Genomic DNA, 19,124 nt, shown 5'->3' with positions numbered 1-19,124 from the left:
CAACACCGGGGCGTCCCCCGCGCGGCGCGCCACAGTCTCGACCTCGAACGGCAGATTGGTGGTGCGGCGGATGGTGTCGATCAGTTCCTTCACCGTCGTGCCCGTGCCTGTGCCCAGGTTGAAGACGGATCGTCTCGCCCGCCCTGCAGCAGATATTTCAGCGCCCGCACATGGGCGTCGGCCAGGTCCATCACATGGATGTAGTCGCGCACCGCCGTGCCGTCGCGCGTGTCATAGTCGTCGCCGAACAGTTTTGAAGCCCGACCGCTGGCCCAGGGCGGTCTGCAACGCCAGGGGAATGGCGTGGGTTTCCCGGATGATGCCGCTCGCCGATCCGTCCCTGCTCATCCGCGCCCGCCGCGTTGAATAGCGCAGGCAGACCGAGCGGAACCCGGCATAGGTCGAATAATCGGCCAGGGCCTGTTCGACCATCAGCTTGACCGGCCATAGGGGTTCAGCGGCGCCTGGGGATGAGTTTCGTCCATCGGCAGACCACCGGATCGCCATAGGTGGCGCAGGTCGAGGAAAAGACCATGCACTCAACCCCGCCGCGCCGCGCCGCCTCGATCAGGGTGATCGCGCCGGCGACATTGTTCTCGTAGAATCGGCCGGCGCCTTCACCGACCTCCCCGACCTCGATCAGCGCGGCGAAATGCAGGACGGCGACAGGCCTGTGCGTGGCGATGACTTCATCCAGACGCGCGCCGTCGCGAATGTCCCCCTGCTCCAGAACACCCCACTGCACAAAGGCCGCATGGCCGTTGGTCAGGTTGTCCATAGACGACCGGCGCGAACCCGCCTCATGCAGGGCCAGACAAACGTGCGATCCGACATAGCCCGCGCCGCCGGCGACAAGAACGGTTTGAGACATGAGTTTCTGTTCAGTTCAGCCGAAGCGGGCTGGCGTTCAGACCTACGGCCTTGGCGGTGACCTGCAGCTGAAGATAGGCCCCGAGAGTTGGTAAAATGAGCTCGCTGGCGCTGGCTCATCAATGAAATCGCCGCCTTCCAGCAGCTTGTCACGCCACAGACCGTCCGGCGTCAGGTAAAGCCACAGGGCGCGCTGGGCGGCGGCGGCGTCCTCCAGAAAACCGGTCCCGCTCCCCGTCATCGCTGACTTCCGCCAGAATCAGCGTCGCCTTCATCCATTCGGTCTGAGGCCAGAGCCTCGCCCGCGGTTCCGCACGGAGCCGTCGGCATTCAGGGCGTCGACCGCCACCTGTCTCTGAGAGGCGATCCCGCGTTCGCCCAAAGGCGTAAAGCCGACGCGCTGCAGCCAAGGCTGTCGCGTCGCCGCGCGCCCGGCGTACCGCGCCAACAGCCACGCCCACTCAAACTGATGGCCCGGCTCGACCAATCGCCATCCTCGCCCACAGCAGGCGACCAGTCCGCATCGAAATATTCGCGCAGGAAGCCGCCCTCTGCATCAATGAACCGTTCCAGCGCCAGAGCGACAATACGATCGGCCAGTTGCGCCCAACCTGCGTCTTCGCCCGCCATCTCCCACGCCAGACAGGCCTCCAGCAGATGCATGTGGGCGTTCGACTGATAGGGATGGTCGCCCTTTTCATCAGCCCGCCCTGTTGCGGCGCATGCTGCAACAAAGCCTGCCGCACAGCCAGGGCGCTGTTCTCATGATCACCTTCAACCCCGGCAAGAGAGGCCGACGCGCGGGCCAGCATCAGAAACGCCTGATCATAGACCATGGCCGTTTCATCCAGCGGCCGCCCCTCATCATCCAGCAAGGTCCGCATCAGGCCGTCCGCCCGAAGAATAGTCAGCCTCAAGCCGGGCCAAGCCCTGTTGAACCAGACCCATCCACGGCCCCCCGCCATCCGCTTCGGCCCGCTTCGGCATAGACGTGGATCTGACGCGCCTGAACCCGGCACGCCGCTCGCTGCAACAGATCGGCCATCAAGCCCCAGAAGCTCGGCGAAGGCGCGCCCTGATCCTGACCTGCCGACGCCCATAACGGCAAGGCGCGCATGCGCAGCCAGTCGGCGAACCGTCGTCCGCCATCCGCCAGACCTTCCGGCTTCGGGTTCTTAAAATCCAGATGTGAAGGCGAAGCCGTCTTCAGGCGTTCGACCAACCTTCTTGACCTCCTGACTGCGGTTCATGTCGCAGACCAGAACGGCGTCGTGTTCGACGATGATGGCGAGTTGCGCACGCCGATGGCTGCAACCATCACCCCTTCCGGCGCCCGCGCCATGCAGTTTTCAGCATCCTCAAAAATAAAGGCGCCGAGATCGCCCTCGCCTGTCGCGGAAACCGCGTCCCAGGCCCCCAGGTCAGACCAGGCGAAGTCCACGGCCAGAACCGAAGCATGCCGGGTCTTCTCCATCACCGCATAGTCGATGGAGATCTTGGGCGCGGACGAAAAAGCGGGGGCGACAAGGTGGCCAGATCCCCGGCCTCTATCGGCGGCAGGGCGGCGACGACCGCCGCGGCGACCGCAGGCGCCTCATGCCATGAGCTCGTTCAAAAGGGTTGCAGCCGAGACGATGAAATTGCCACTGTTCCACAGATAGCCGTCAGCAATATAGCGTTCGGCTGTATGAGCATCCGGCTTCTCGACAAAAGCCTTCACGGCGGACAGACCCTGCCCCTCAGGCGCGAATATAGCCATAGGCGGATGACGGCGTATCCGGCCTGACGCCCAGGGTGACGATCTGGCCTGCTCTGGCCGCGTCCGCCGCCTTCAGCGCAGCGTCGCGGAACGCCTGATGATCGGGAATATGATGGTCCGATGCGACGAAGACGTTGACGCCCGTCGGATCCAGACGCGCGGTCCAGGCGGCGGCTGCGGCCATGGCTGCGGCGGAGTCCCGCGCTTCAGGCTCCAGCAGAACCTGCGCCTCGATCCCCAGTTCAGCCAATTGGCTGAGGATCGCATCCCGGTGCGCCACGCCCCCGACGACGATCAGCCGCCCGCCGTCCGACGACAGCGGGGCCACACGCAACGCCGTCTCCTGAAACAGAGAGCGGTTGCCGGACAGCGGAATGAATTGTTTCGGCCTGGAGGGTCGCGACGCCGGCCACAACCGCGTCCCCGCCCACCGCACATGATTACCGATAGATCCCCATAGGCCCCAGATTACACACCGGCCGCGCTCATAAAACCTTGAAACGATGACACTTCGCGATTTCAAACGACCATTGTTACAAGAAAGCCGCGCAACCCAGGCTCCTGCTGCGTCAGTCTCGTCCTCTCGAAAGGCGCAGGCAACAAACCCCTGCATTCAGCATTTCGATGAACAGGGCTTCATCGGAGCGCCGGAATATGGTCAGGCTCGCGTCATGCTGACGCCCGACCGACGCATGAGGGTGGCGGCCTCGACAACCGTCCCGAACGGGAGACTTAAAGACATGAACGACCGCGCCGCCAAGACGATCGCCCCCCCTGCCGATCTGCCACGCCGCCAACTGCTGCTGGGCGCCGGGCTGGTGACCGGTTTCACCGCACTGGGCGGTCTTCGGCTCTCCGGCTCAGGCTCAGGCCGCTCTGTCGGCTGAAGACCGCGCCGTGGTGCAGCAGGCCCAGACCTATCTGCAGGGCCTGACCTCGGCTCAAGGCTCCTTCGTCGAGACGGGCCCCAATAATGTCCGCCGCGAGGGTCGTTTCTATTTGCAGCGTCCGGGCAAGATGCGGTTCGAATACACCAACCCCGCCGGGCTTCTGTCGTGTCGGTCGGCTATAACGTCAAACGCTATGACCCCCGGCTGGAGTAATTTCCAGCAGGTTCCGCTGGCCGCACGCCCCTGTCGGTTCTTCCTGGCCCGCAACGTCCGTCTGGATCAGGGCGTCCGCATCGATGGCGTGACCCGCATGGCGGAGGCGGTTTCTCGATCACCGCACGCGATTCCGCTCGTCCGAACGACGGTCAGGTGGTGTTGAGCTTCCGCCGGAAGCCCGCTGCGCCTGACCGAATGGACCATCACCGATCCGCAAGGCGCCCGCACGCGCACCCAGCTGACCGCCCTGCAACCGGCATCCGGCCTGGCCGCCAGCCTGTTCCAGCTGCGCGACCCCACGCGCCGCCCCGGCCGTAACTAACGGATCATGGAACGAAACCTCAACGATCACGGTTATCAGTCCGTTACCGGATAATCACACTCAAACAGTAATTATGACAGTTTGACCTTTTCGTTTCGTCGTGACATCTAGATCACAGGACGACGGCGGTCGGTCCTACCGCCACGGATGTCATGCCCCCTCCCGGCGGCGAGAGAGACGAAACTTTCAGAGCCCGGCCCGCAGCGCCGGGCCTTTTTTATGCCGCCAAACCTGATCCTGGCCTGCTAAAGCGGGGCCATGACCCTTCGCCTCGCACCTGGAACATCAACTCCGTCCGCCTGCGCATCGACCAGGTCGCCCGCTTCGTTCAGGACGCGCGCCCGACGTCCTGATGCTGCAGGAGATCAAATGCACCACGGACCAGTTTCCGCGCGCCGCCTTCGAGGAGATGGGCCTGCCGCACCTGCGCGTTCTGGGCCAGAAGGGCTGGCACGGGGTGCCATCGCCAGCCGCCTGCCGATCGAGGACAGCGAAACCTTCCAGGCTGCAAGCTGGGCCACGCGCGCTGCGTGTCAGCCAGCGTCGCCGGAATCGACATCCAGAACTTCTATATCTCCCCGCCGGCGGCGACATCCCCGCCCGGGCGCGAACCCCAAGTTCGATCACAAGATGGACTTCTAGAACAGCTGACCGAGATCGTGGCGCGTCAGGACAAGTCGCGTCCGCTGGTCATGGGCGGTGATTTCAACATCGCGCCGGGCGAAGGCGATGTCTTCAACCACCGCTACATGTCCAAGATCGTCAGCCACACCCCCATCGAGGTCGAGACCCTGAACCGGCTTCAGGCCACGGGCGGGTTCGCCGACGTGCTGCGCGAACCGTTTCCCCGAACCCCAGAAGCTGGCCAGCTGGTGGAGCTACCGCGCCCGCGACTTCCGCAAGTCCAACCGGCCTGCGCCCGGGACCACATCTGGACCTCCCCCGGCCTGACCTCCGCCGTGGTCAAGAACACCGCCCGCATCCACGACGATGTGCGCGAATTGGGAACGCCCCAGCGACCACGCCCCCGTTCACGGTCGACCTGGACGTCTGATCCTTAATAGACGGCGACCGGACGGCTGGGCTGAGACGGGCGTCGACTTGGGCGAGCGCCCCACCCTTGCCGCCGCTCGGGCCAGACGCTCGACCACCTGATCCAGTTCGGGCTCCGGCAAGGTGTAGGGCAGGCGCAGGCGGCGTTCGAAGGCGCCGTCTATGCCGAAGCGCGGGCCAGCCGCCAGCCTGACGCCCTCTTCCGCCGCCTGTTGGGTCAGAGCCGAGCTGATCGGTCCGGGCAGGCGCGCCCACAGGGACAGGCCGCCCGCCGGACGCGGGCAGACCCAGTCGGGCAGCGTTCGGCCAGACGGCGCGCAGGTGATCCCGTCTGGCCCCGCAACAGGGGCCGCCGTACCCGCAAGCGCCGCGCCCGCGTCATTCAGCAGTTCGACCGCCGCCAGCTGCTCCAGGATCGGCACGCCCAGATCGAAACTGGCCCGGCTCTGGCCAGACGCTGGATCACCGCCCGGTCCGCGCGGATCCAGCCGATCCGCAAACCGCCCCAGACGCTCTTGGACATGGACCCCAGCCGCACCATGCGCGGCGCATCCACCGCCGAGGCGGTCAGGGCGGGCGGACCGCTGAGGGTCAGCTCCACCAGCGTCTCGTCCAGCAACCACAGGGTCTCCGACCCCTTCAGCGCCGACAGCAGACGCAGACGTCCGCCGCCCGCATCATCCGCCCCGTCGGATTATTGTGGTCCAGCACCAGATAGGCCATCGGCGCGGTGTGGCGGCGGCAGCGCAGGCCAGACCCTCGACATCCTGCCCTCCTCGCCGTCTTCGTCCGGCATGGGCGACCGGGATGGGCCGCGCGCCCGCCGCCAGAATGGCGTCTATGGCCTGCGGATAGGTGGGATGGTCGAACACCACCGCATCGCCGGGCCGCACCGTCAGCCGCAGCAGATGCACCAGCCCATTGTGCGCCCCATGGGTGATCAGGATCTGCCCGGCCGAGGTCGGCAGACCGCGCCGCCGATAGCCCGCCGCCACCGCTTCGCGCAGCTCCTCCAGCCCCGCCGTCTCATAGCCATGCCCCGGCAGATTGGCGGGCAGACGCTCCAGCGCCCGCACATAGGCGGCGTGAATATTGGGGTCGGCCGGCAGGACCGCAGCGGTCAGGTCGATCACATCCGAGGTTTCCGCCTCGGTTGCCGCGGGGCGGACGGGGTCAGGCCAAGTGTTGCGACCGGGGTTGCGGCTGGGCGGCAGGCTGGTGCGGGCGGCGGCCCCTTGTCCTCCGGTCAGGAATCCGTCATCGCGCAGTCCGCCATAGGCGGCGAAACAGTCGTTCGGCTCAGACCCAGCGTCTGCGCCAGCTCGCGTTCTCCGGGCAGGCGCGCCGTCCAGCGGCAGTCGTCCGTCCAGGATCAGCAGCCGCACTGCACCGGCCAGCTGGCGATAGGCGGCCCCTGCCCCCGGCCTGCGCCAGTCTCCCAGATGGCGGATCAGGGGTGGCGAACGGATGGTGCGCGGCGTCATCAGGCCAGAATGCCACAACTGGCCCTTTTTCTGAAGTCCAGTTTGGCGCAAAATAACCGAATGACCCGTCGCCTGCTCCAGCTTTTCCTCGGCCTTGGCCTCTACGGCCTGTCCAATCGCCATGATCGTCCGCGCCGGTCTGGGCCTGGACCCCTGGGAATGTGCTGACGCAAGGGGTGTTCGAACGGTTCGCCGGTCCCGCCGGGATCAGCTTCGGCCATGGTGGTCAATCTGATCGGTCTGGCGGTGCTGCTGCTGTGGCGCCGCTGCGCCAGAAGCCGGGCATCGGCACGGTGGCCAATGTTTTGGTCATCGGCACGGTGGCCAATTTCGGTCTGGACTGGATCCCGTCTGACCTGCCCTATACCCCTGCGCGCGGGCCTCTGGCTGCGCGGGCATTGTGCTGAACGGCGTGGCGACCGCGCCTATGTCGGGGCGGGCCTTGGCCCCGGTCCGCGCGACGGCCTGATGACCGGCATCGTGGCCCGCACCGGCTGGCCGGTGAAATGGGTCAGGACCGCCATCGAGATCCACCGTCGTCGCCGTCGCTGGCATGCTGGGCGGTTCGGTCGGACTGGGCACCATCCTGTACGCCGTGGCCATCGGTCCCGCTGGTCCACATCTTCCTGCCGGTGTCACGAATCAGGAAGAAGGGCTAGAGGCCGCTCGACATTCCGTCGGCTGGAAATCTTAGATCGTCATTCCGGGGCTGAGCAAAGCGAAGAAACCGGAACCCAGGGCTGCAGCGCCGTCGTTGGACGTATTCGGCGCAGGGTTGCGAGCCTCCTGGGTTCCGGGTTCGTCCTACGGACGCCCGGAATGACGCGCTAGGCTGAATATCGATTTAGCCTTGAGGACCGCCAGCCCGCTTACGGCTGCAGCCGGTATCCGCCTGCGTCCGTCAGCAGCAGACGGGCCTGACCCGGCTCGGGCTCGATCTTCTGGCGCAGGCGATAGAATGTGGGTTTCCAGCGTGTGGGTCGTGACCCCGGCGTTGTAGCCCCAGACTTCCGTCAGCAGCTCTTCGCGCGACACCGGCTTGGCCCCGGCGCGATAGAGGTATTTCAGGATATTGGTTTCCTTCTCGGTCAACCGCACCTTCTTGCCCTTGGCGTCCGTCAGCATCTTGGACGCGGGCGGAACTCGTACGGGCCGATGGTGAAGACCGCGTCCTCGGACTGTTCATGGCTGCGCAGATGGGCGCGGATGCGCGCCAGCAGCACGGCGAACCGGAAGGGCTTGGTGACATAGTCGTTGGCGCCCGCATCCAGACCCAGGATGGCGTCGGCGTCCGCCGACTGGGCCGTCAGCATGATCACCGGGTCGAGACACCGTCCTTGCGTAACAGGCGGCAGGCCTCGCGGCCGTCCATGTCGGGCAGGTCGACGTCCAGCAGGATCAGGTCGGCGCGGACCTCGCGGCCCATGCGGACCCCGTCCGTCGCGGTCGCGGCCTGCAATGTGCGGAACTCTTCATGCAGGTTCAGCTGCTCGGGCCAAGGCCTCGCGCAGGTCGTCGTCGTCGTCGATGATCAGGATGGTCTTGGGCGTAGGCATGGTCAGACAATGGCGAGGCTTTGGCCCGCGCCAAGGCTTGGGGGTGCGAATTCAACTCAGGTAACCGCTTAGAGCCTGTTCAAGGCCGATTTCGTTCCCCGAAATAATGCGGTTCCGACGCGCACATGGGTGGCGCCGCGACCGATCGCCCGCCTCGAAGTCGCCGCTCATCCCCATCGACAGGACCGACAGGCCGTTGCGCGCCGCGATGGATTTCAACAGGTCGAAATGCGGGGCGGGATCTTCATCCGCAGGCGGAATGCACATCAGGCCCTCGACATTCAGACCATGGGTGTCGCGCGCGGTCTGGATCAGGGCGTCGGCCTCATCGGCAGGACGCCGGCCTTCTGGGGGTCAGCGCCAGTGTTGACCTGGACCAAACGCGGGGCGAACGGCCCAGCTTGGCCGCCCCCGACCGCCAGGGCCCCGCGCCAGTTTTTCGCGGTCCAGCGTCTCGATGACGTTTGAACAGGGCCACACCGCGTCCTCAGCCTTGTTGGTCTTCAACGGGCCGATCGGCGAAGCTCCAGCCCCGGCAGGTCCGCCAGACGGTCGCCCAACGGCCTTCAGCCTCCTGCACCCGGTTTTCGCCGAAACACCCGCTGGCCCGTGGCCAGAATGGCGTCGATGGCCTCGGCGCCTTGCGTCTTGGATACAGCCGTCAGGACCACCGAGGCGGGGTCGCAGCCTGCCGCCTGACAGGCCGCGTCGATACGGCTGCGGACGGCGGCGACCCCGTTCAGCGATGGACGCCGGAGGTGAAGCGAGGGAAGAAAGGGCTCATGATCCTGCCGACCGGTTACAGCGATGAGGCGCGTGCGCTCTGGGATGCGGCGACCGCTCTAAACCGCGCCGCCGCGACTGTCAGCCCGCGCGCCGCAGGTTTGGCCGCCGCTGCTGTTCTTCACCGGGACCCGGAACGGACGCCGCGTCCGTGGGAGACGGCGGCGCGTCTGCCCGCAGGCTCCGCCGTCGTCTATCGCGCCTTCGGGGCGGCGGATGCGGTTGCGACAGGCCGGCGTCTGCGCGAAGCGACCCATGGCGCCGAGGTGCGGCTGCTGGTCGGACGCGACCTTGATCTGGCTCAGGCGTTTCGGGGCCGACGGCCTGCACCTGCCGGAGCGCGAGGCCGCGCGGGCCGTCGAAATCCGCGCCGCCCATCCCGACTGGCTGCTGACCGCCGCCTGGCACGGCGCGCCGCACGCTGCTAAAAGGGTTGGACGCCCTGATCCTGTCGCCGGTTTTCCCCGGCGGGCGGCGCGTCGTCGGCCAAGCCTGCGCTGGGCGTCGCGGGGTTTCAGGACAGGGTCAGCTAAATCGCCGCACCCCGTCATGCCCCTGGGCGGCGTCAGCGCGCTGAATGCAGGCGAACTGCGGGAATCCGGCGCCTGCGGATTGGCGGGCGTCGATGCGGTTCAGTCAGCATTTCGCTGACCTTAAAGCCGATCAGAACTTGAAGATGGTTTCCAGACGAACGCGCGGCTGGGCGCGGCCGTTGGTTTCCTGGGCGCGGGGCCGGGTCGGCCTCTGGCGCCCCCGACAGCGGCGGCGGCGCCGACACGCAGGCGGTCGTTCAGGCGGTAATAGGCCCCGCTTCGACATCGCCCCAGTCGGTTTCACGACCGACAGGCTGGTTCAGGTTGAAGTCCAGGCTCCAGCGGCCGTTCTCATTCAGGGCGCAGGCCGCGGCGCGGGGCCGGGGCGTTGGGCTGGCCTGCCTGGGCGTCGGCCAGCGAAACACTGGGCGCGCGGGTCTGCGACTGGGCGAGCACAGGCGTCGACACGGCGAGAACCGCCGTCGCAAACCCTGCTGCTAAAGATGCCGCCGAAACGCATTCCAGATCCTCAATGACCTCGCAAACCCGCAAGGCCGCACGCTTTTTCCGTCCTTAGATGGGGATCGGGCTGCGCGATTAGACACCCGGGGTCCCGGGCGGTCAACGCAGGTCACGGCGCATATTTCCGATTCTGTTCATTGTTGCACTGCGATGTGGCTCAAGCGTCACGGGAATTGCCCCAAAACGAGCCGATGTTCGCCCAATGGATCGTCGAACTGGCCAAACAGAAGCCCCCGCCCGCGACTTCGCCTTGTCATCGCCCCTTTTGACCGGTTATAGAAACCCTGCTGCGGCGCGGATCAGCGAAAGCCGTGCGCGTGCGGGCCGAGGGCCCCCACGGTTCAGAGTTTACGGGGACTTCCTTGATGAGCCTCAACAAGGCCCTGGTTCGCGGCGTCGCCATCGCCCCGGTCTCGGCGTCGCCCCTTTCGGCTGCTCCAGCATTCCTTTCGTCGCGGCAAGAAGAACGCGCCCAAGACGAACGTGCAGCAGGGCATCGGCGTCCAACGGCTATCTGTGGCGCGCCTCGCTCGACACCCTCACTTCATGCCCCTGATCACCGCCGACCCCTGGGGCGGCGTGATCAACTATGACTGGTACTCCAGCCCGCAGGCCCCGAACGAGCGGTTCAAGGCCACGGTCTTCATCCTGGACACCCGCCTTCGCGCCGATGCGCTGACGGTCACGGTGAGCAAGGAAGTTGAAGGGCGCGGACGGTCAATGGGCCACCGCTCCCGTCGCCGCCCAAACCGAGTCCGATCTGGTCAACCCCCATCCTGACCAAGGCGCGCCAGCTCAACCTCGCAACGCCGGCTGATTCAGGCGCTCTTCTATGCTGCGCCGATGCTTCGGCCTGAGCGCCAGCCACTATTCTTCTTGGGCGCGACCGCCCTTCGGGCTAGTTGAGCGCGAGGGCGCGTAGCGTCCTCGCTGCTTTTCAGGATCCCCGTGGCCCGTTACGAACCCAAGACCGCCGAACCCCGCCAGCAGACCGCTGGGCGGACGCCAACGCCTTCGTGACGAAGGACACCGGCCGTTCGAAGTATTATGTTCTTGAAATGTTCCCCTAAACCCCTCCGGGAACATCCACATGGGTCACGCCCGCAACTAGTGATGGGCGACGTGGTGGCCCGGTCCAAGCGCGCCCAGGGCTTCGATGTCCTGCACCCGATGGGCTGGGACGCCTTCGGCATGCCCGCCGAGAACGCGGCCATGGAGCGCGGCATCCACCCCAAGGGCTGGACCTACACAACATCGCCACAATGCGGGATCAGCTGAAGCTGTTGGGCCTGTCGCTGGACTGGTCGCGTGAGTTTCGCCACCTGCGACCCGGAATATTACGGCAAGCAGCAGGCCTGGTTCCTGGAGCTGTATCGGCGCGGTCTGGTCTATCGCAAGGACGGGTCGTCAACTGGGATCCGGTCGACAATACGGTCCTGGCCAATGAACAGGTGATCGACGGGCGCGGCTGGCGTTCCGGCGCCCTGATCGAGAAGCGCAAACAGAACCAGTGGTTCCTGCGCAACACCGACTATGCCGACGACCTGATCGACGGCCTGAAAGACCTGGACCGCTGGCCCGACAAGGTCCGCCTGATGCAGGAAAACTGGATCGGCCGCTCCAAGGGTCTGCAGATGACCTGGAAATGGGCGGGCGAGGTCCCTGCCGCATCGCCGGACGGTCTGGAGATCTACACCACCCGCCCCGACACCCTGTTCGGCGCATCCTTCATGGGATTGCGCCCGACCACCCCATCGCCAAGGCCCTGGCCGAGGCCAACCCGAGGTCGCCGCCTCGTCGCCGAATGCCGCAAGGGCGCACCTCCGCAGGCCGACATCGACCAGGCTGAAAAGATCGGCTGGGACACGGGCCTGAAGGCCGTCCATCCCTTCACCGGCGCCCAGGTTCCGTCTGGATCGCCAACTTCATCCTGTCGGAAATACGGCAACAGGCGCCATCTTCGCCTGCCCGGCCCACGACCACGCGACCTGGACTTCCGCCGCAAATACGGCCTGCCCGTCACGACCGTGGACCGCCCTGAGGGCGCCGGCGACGACTTCGCCGTCGGCGACGAGGCCTATGTCGGCCCCCGGCTCCATTTTCAATTCCGACTTCCTGAACGGTCCTGGACAACGAGGCCGCCAGGCCGAGGCCATTGGCCGGATCGAGGCCGCCGGAACCGCAAGGGCGCGACCACTACCGCCTGCGCGACTGGGGCGTCAGCCGCCAGCGCTATTGGGGCTGCCCCCATCCCGACATCCACTGCCCGACCTGCGGCCCGGGTGAGGTTCCCGCCAAACCAACTGCCGTCGTCCTGCCCGACGACCGTCACCTTTGACGTGCCCGGCAACCCGCTGGATCGCCACGCGAACCTGGAAACACGTCAAATGCCCGTCGTGCGGAACCGACGCGACGCGCGAGACGGACACCCTGGACACCTTCGTGGACTCCAGCTGGTATTTTTCGCCCGCTTCAACCGATCCCAAGGCCGAGGCGCCGATCGACAAGGCCGCCGCCGACCACTGGCTGGCCGTGGATCAGTATATCGGCCGGCGTCGAACACGCGGTGCTGCACCATGCTCTACGCCCGCTTCATCACCCGCGCCCTGACCGATGCCGGTCTGATGATGCGTCAAGGAGCCGTTCGCGGCCTGTTCACTCAAGGCATGGTCGTCCACGAAACCTAATTTCGAGGGCCATGAACGAGGTCGGCAAACCGCGCGGGGTCGAGCCCACCGACGTGAAGATCGAAACCGTCGACGGCCAGCGCGTCGCCACACGCCTGTCGAACGGCGCGGCCCTGACCATCGGCGACATCGAAAAGATGTCCAAGTCCAAGAAAGAACGTCGTCGCGCCCGCAGGAGATCCTGACCTCGCACGCGTGGATGCAGGCCGCCTGTTCGTCCCTGTCCGACAGCCCGCCGGAACGCGACATCCAGTGGACGCCGGGCGGCATCGAGGGCGCCAGCCGCTTCGTCCAGCGCACCTGGACCCAGTTCGAACGGCTTCGATCCCGCCGTGGCGGGCGACGAAAAGGCCAACGCCGAACTGGTCCGCGAGACCCGCACAAGGCCATCAAAGGCCGTGTCCTGAGGGCGTGGAAGGCTTCCGCTTCAACTCGCCATCGCCAAGCTGTACGCCTTCGTCGCCACCGTGCGCGACAACGCCAAGGCGGGCGGTGACGCCAAGCGTCAGGCCCTATCGGCCCTGGCGCGCCTGATCGCCCCCCTTCACCCCGCACCTGGCCGAGGAATGCTGGACGCGCCTGGGTGAGGACGGGATGGTTCTGGACGCGCCGTGGCCTGTGTGGGACGCTGCGCTCGCGGCTGACGACGAAGTGGTCCTGCCCATCCAGATCAACGGCAAGCGCCGGGCGGTAAATCCGCGTGGCGCGCGGTTCCGAAAACCCGGGCCCTGGTCGAGGCTCTGGTCCTGGCTGACGAGACCGTCAAGGCGCGTCTGGAGGGTCTGAGCGTGGAAGAAGATCGTCGTGGTCAAGGACCGCATCGTCAATCTGGTGGCCGGCTGATGCGCGTTCGCGGCGGTCTTGCCGTCCTGCTGGGGCTGGGGGTTTCGGCTTGCGGCTTCACGCCCATGTACGCCCGAACCGGCGACGGGGTCGGCCCTGCGCCGCATCGCCGTCACGACCCAGGACGACCGTCTGGGTAACCGGCTGCGCGAGCAGCTTGAAGACGCCCTGGCCTGGGACCGCAGCGTCACCGCCGCTATACCGCCCTGACCGCCACGGTCGAGCAGAACCGCCGCTCGCTGGGCCGCGCATCGACGACACGCCACCCGCTATGAGCTGACGGTCAAGGCGACCTGGACCCTGACCCAGCGGCGGGCGGAACACCCCTCAGCGGCACAGAAAACCGTCACCACGACCTACGCCAGCGACGACCAGCCCTATGCCGCCATTCGCCGCCCAGCAGGACGGCGAGGAGCGCGCGGCGTCGGAACTGGCCCGCCTGATCCGTCTGGGCGTTCATGCAGCGCTGTCAGGCCAGTGAGGCCCACTGCGATGATCCTCGCCAAACGCCGGAAACGAACGGTTCCTGAAGGCGCCTGTCCCGGCCATCCGGCGGGGGTTTAAACCAGGGCCCAAGGACCGTTCCGCGTCGCCGAACGGGCCGAAATCCTGTGCAAAAACGGTCACGCCGGGGACCTGAACGCCCCCTTCCCAACGTCAACCGGTCCTGACCGACAGCGACATCGCCCGGCGACGAAACCAGGCTGGAAGGGCCCTGACGGCCATGATCCGCTGATGCGGGGGGGTGTCTGGTGCCCCTTCCGCCTGTCCACGATCAAGCCCGGCGGACAAGGCGGTGGCCGCTGCGCCAAGAACCATGCGGCGGGCGGCTATAATCCCTGACGCCATGTTTGGTGGTCGAGGCGGATCAGCTTGGCCGTGACTGTCTGCCCTGCGAAAGGACCGCCGAAAAGAAAACGGCGCCTTCGGCATCGTCTGCTACGAGGATGAAACCCAGGCGATGTGGCCCCCCCATACGCGCGAGGGCCCTGGCGCGGAAAAGGTCGGTTGAACGCCGACCCCCGGGACCGTTTCGTTCGCCCGCCTCCCCCGCGACGCGGCTGATGCGCCAGGAGATCGACCCGTCTGGCCCCTGTTCATCGGCCCGGGACCCGGCCCGCACCATGGGCCCCGGGAAGGGGCTGGGGCAGCATCTGGGCGTCGATGCCCGACCCCTCCCTGTCGGAGGGCCGCGCTTCAGGCATTCGGGGTCCGCCCCCGGCCCTCCCCAGTCGGCCATGCGCCGCGCCTTCCCCGAGGGTGAGTCTTCGGTCTGGCGGGGGCGTTCCGCCGCCATGCATCGGCCGTTGCGCCGGATCAACATCCTTCAGGCCAAAGGCGCCAAGCCAAGGAGGCCGCAAGGCCGCAGGGTCTTCTTGAAGCAGAGGCGGAAATTGTTTGCGTCAAGGCCCGCCCCATGGCGGCTGGAGGCGCTGACGATGTTTCCCGGACAGCCATCAACACCGCAGACGTCGCACCAAGACGAGGGAATGCCGGATCAGCTGATTCGCGGAACGTCTGCTGCTGGAGTTTCGCGGGCCGCGCCGGGACCCTTTTTGGGCCTCTAAAACCCCCGCGACCTGCTCTGCGGAAGGCCTAGCCCCGTTTCGAGGCCTTGCGGAACGAAAGGCTTGGCCATGGCCAAAATGCGGCGGACACGTTTTTTCTTCAGCCTTGGCGCTGGGCTGGCCGGAGATCCGTGGCCGACCTTGGCCTTCTTGGGGGCCCAAAGGGCCCTGGTTTCAGTTTTTTCGGCGGGGGTGAGCGTGGTTTCTTCAGTCATGGCTCACCCTAGCACGCAAACCCTCAGCCCCGCTTTAATCGGCGGCACAGGTCGTCCAACTGCTCCAGAGAGCCCTAGGGGGTGGTCAGTTCGCCCTTGCGCTGCGGTCGTTCAGCTCGACCCTTTTTGGCCCAGGGCGTCGGCCAGATCCTGCTGCAGGGCCACGACATCCGCCGAGCCCTCGGGTGCCCGCGCCACAGCCTTGGCCTTGGGGCCCGGTTGGGCCCTTCCCTTTTGCACGACGCGCCAGGGCCTCCGGTTTCGCGACGCTCAGACCGTCGACAAAAGGGGATGGGCGGCCAGTTTGGGTGGGATTTCCCGGCGTATTGATCGCGCCCGCGCATGAACCGCCGACAGCTTGCCCTCGCGGACATAGAACAGCACCCGCTCCGGCAGCCCGAAGCAGGCGAATCATATTGGCGACATGGCTGCGGCTTTGCCCACGAACCGGCGACAGGCGTTTCCGGGTCCCACCGAAACGATCCATCAGAACGCGGTAAGCCTCGGCCTCCTCCCGGATTCAGGTCGGCGCGCTGGACCGGGTTTTTGACGATTTGGCGACTTCGAAGACCTCAACATCGTCCCTCTCGTGAACCGACGTCGGCCACCTCAGTCAGCCGCGCGGCTGCGACGCGCGCCAGCGACGCTCGCGGGCCCCTTTATCTGCCAACGCGTTTCCCCGCCCGGCTGGGTTTCCGGCACCAGAATGGGCTGAAGCACGCCCTTTTTCGGGATCGAGGCGGTCAGCTCCTCCAGATCTTCCTGGCGGAAAAGGTTTTTGCGCGGCTGGTCGGGTGGGCTTAAGGCTCCATCGGCACGCGCTTGCACGCCCGCCGGGACCGGGCGTCCGGCGCCACCGGCGCCTCCCGCATTCTCGCCCATCAACGCCGACAGGCCGCGGCCCAGACCTTGTGTCGTTCAGCCAAGGGTACTGTTCCGTTTCTTCTTCTAAAACTCAGGCCGCCAGCTTCAGACCTGACGTTCGCGCTTCCCCACTTCCTTGGCCAGGGCGCAGATGGCCTGGCTGGGCCCCGATTTTTAGATCATAGATCAGCGGGGCTTGCCAAAGGACGGCGCCTCGGCGACGCGGGCATTGGCGGAATGGGCGGTGGCTTAGACCTTGTCGCCGAAGTGGGCGCGGGGCGTCATTGGCCACTTGAAACCCGGGCAGGGCGCTGCGGCGGTTTAAACATGGTCAGGACCAGGCCCTGAATCTCCAGGCCCGGGTTAGGCTGTGCTTGACCCTGTCGTATGGTCCGATCAGCGGCTGAGGCCTTCCAGCGCAAAGAACTCCCCATTGCAGCGGCCCCAGAAAACCGCGTCCCCCCGCCATGGCGTTCTGCGTCAGCAGGTTCAGCGACGGGAGGCAGTCGATCAGCACATAGTCATACGCCGTAGGGGCCCTCGTCGTGGGGCGCCGCAGAGCATCCCGAAGGCGATGGAAACGACGATTCCCCCTGAAATCCTTTCGATCTACGACCCCGGGCATGTCGGCGTCGGCGGCACGATCCAGGGTTTGGACGGTCGTCTGGACCGAGGCGGGCCCCGATTGGAAAAGCTGGCCAAAAAAAACGTCATAGATGGTGACCCGGCGTGTTTACGTGGAACCCCCAGGCCCGTCGGGCATTTGCCTGGGGTCCATGGGCCACGATCAGCACCCGCTCGCCGATGGCGGCCCCCCGGGGGGGGCCCAGGTTGATGGGGGGTCGTCGTCTTGCCGACGCCCCCTCCTTCTGAATTGGATACGGCGAAAAATCGGGCAGGCTTTTTTAACGGGCACGTTTCAGGTTTTTCCGGACTGTCACGATACGGCCCCGCCCCATCGCTCTGCGACGGAACCAGTTCAGCTTGGAAATGCCAAAGGATTTCACGGGCTTAAAAGCAACCCGATTCCGCCCTTCCCCCTTGAGAAACGGGGACCTTGTGCACCCCTTTCGAATTTAGGGCTGTGCATAAAAACCGAGAAGCTTATCCATGGGCGCCAAAAGCCCGTCCCCGTAACGATGTCACATCGCACACGCTGCTCCTCGCCCGTCCATTCGAACCGTCCCCGGAAGACCGAGCGCATTAACGATTTCCTGGGGGAAAACGGCAGCGTTTGCCCAGCTATCGATCACCCAGACATGCGACCCTTCCCTCCCCTTCAGCAGGATCGTCAGGACGACGCCCGGAAAACCCGCGCCCCCGCCCAGATCCGCCCAGGTCAAGGGGGTCAGGGCGTGGTCAGCAGTTGGGGCTCGCTGTCCCAGGCGTGCGGTTAAAAGAAGTGGGGCAGGCTGTCTGGCCCCACCAGATTTATGACTTCATTCGCCTCCGCCAGGCGCAGGCGAAAGCCTCCAGATCGGCCATCTGCTCAGGCGTCGCCTGAGTCTATTTGGTTGGAATATGGCCTTTTCGGCTCCAAGCTCATGCCGCCAAACCGTGGTGCGCGGCGCGCGTTTCACATGGGCAGCAGGGGCCGACAGGCGCCCGGGCCGTCATGCCTTCGATCCGCCCACCTGGCCGAGCGTGCGGGGGGGCGGATGCGGGATAAGCTTGTCCTCACCTCGTTCGACGACCGCCGATGGGGGCCATAGTTTCCCGATCGAACAGGCAGGATCAGCGCCTCCTCCGAACGCAGGGCGGCGGCGTCCACGGCCTGGCGGTCCAGATAGTTGGCGTAGCCTGCATCAATCTCGACTGGGTCCTCACCTCTGGGCTCCAGTCGGCGATGGCCGGGCAGACGGGAACAAAGTTCTCCAGCGTCACGTCCGGGAAGGCCCAGAAGTTCGCGCATTCGAGCGGCGGCGCCCATCGGGCGTTCACCGGAAAAGCCAAGGGCAGTTGGCCTCCTTGGGCGTGAACAGGGTTTTTACGTTGGAACAGAAATGGTTGGGAAAGTTTCGGCCGGCCTTGGCCTCAAACCGCAGCCGCCGCGCCTTCGACACGATGCCGGAGGGCCCCCCGCCAGTGGCGTCAAAACCCCTGTTTGGGGTTTTACCGCCAGGGTCAGTTTTTAAACTTTCCCTTTTAACCATCATTTTCTTCACGCCCCGCTCACCAGATCGGTCGATCCTCCCCCCCGATATAGGCCTTGGTCCCGACCGAAGACGACGGGCTCCCGGGCCCGTGCCCGGAACGCGCCCCCATTCAGGCCCGCCATCAGTCCCTGAGCCGCCGCCTCTTCATATCCGGTTTGTGCCGGTTTATCTGGCCTGCAAGATAGAGGCCAGGCCCCCTTCTTCACTTCCAGCGGGCGGGCTCAGTTCGCGGGGTTTGACATAGTTCGTATTCGATGGCATAGCCGTACCGGAACACCTCGACCGCCTCCAGACCGGGGATGGTCCGAAGGAAGGCCAGTTTTGGGTCGGCTCGCTGACCGAGGTCGAAATCCCGTCGGGGTAGACGGTCGGATTTATCCCGGCCTTCCGGTCCAGGAAGATCTGGTGGCTTTGGGCCCTTTTCGGCGAACCGCACCACCTTGTCCCCGATCGAGGTGGCAGTAAAAAGCGGGCCGATGCCAGAGACCTTGCCGCCATAGACGGGCTCTCAACCCAGGTTCTCGGCGATAATGCGGTGGAGTCTCGGCCGTCGTATGGGTCACGCCGCAGGGGTTGCGGGACCGTGATCTGATCCTAGGATAGGAGAAGGGCCGATGGGACGGCGTCCCCCATTCCTGCAAAACTCCAGGGCGATCCCGGCGAGGTTCGGGCCATCCAGCCGTGGGGCCGTGCCGGTCTTCACCGCCCCCTCATCAGGTCGGCGGGGGTGCAAAATCGGCGGCCAGGCCGGTGGAGGGCGCCTCGCCAAAGTCGGCCCGCCGGGATACGTTCGTCGCCACGGG

At 65.9% G+C, this 19,124-nt stretch overlaps 2 protein-coding genes across 6 annotated transcripts in view; one reads left to right on the top strand and one right to left on the bottom strand.

Annotated features, from left to right (window-relative positions):
* Positions 1-19,124, top strand: part of CkIIbeta (casein kinase II subunit beta) — a 598,395-nt gene that overhangs the window by 110,808 nt on the left and 468,463 nt on the right. The window lies entirely within an intron of this gene.
* LOC139755174 (UDP-glucose 4-epimerase-like) lies at positions 90-871 on the bottom strand. Its single transcript, XM_071673344.1, is given in 3 exon segments — positions 90-282; positions 442-493; positions 496-871. Coding segments are annotated over 3 exon segments (621 nt in total).

The sequence above is a fragment of the Panulirus ornatus genome, chromosome 18, assembly GCF_036320965.1.
Source record: "Panulirus ornatus isolate Po-2019 chromosome 18, ASM3632096v1, whole genome shotgun sequence".
In the NCBI taxonomy this organism is placed as follows: Eukaryota; Metazoa; Arthropoda; class Malacostraca; order Decapoda; family Palinuridae; genus Panulirus; species Panulirus ornatus.
The sequence above is the reverse complement of the archived record's forward strand: the minus strand, read 5'-3'. Positions and strand labels throughout refer to the sequence as shown.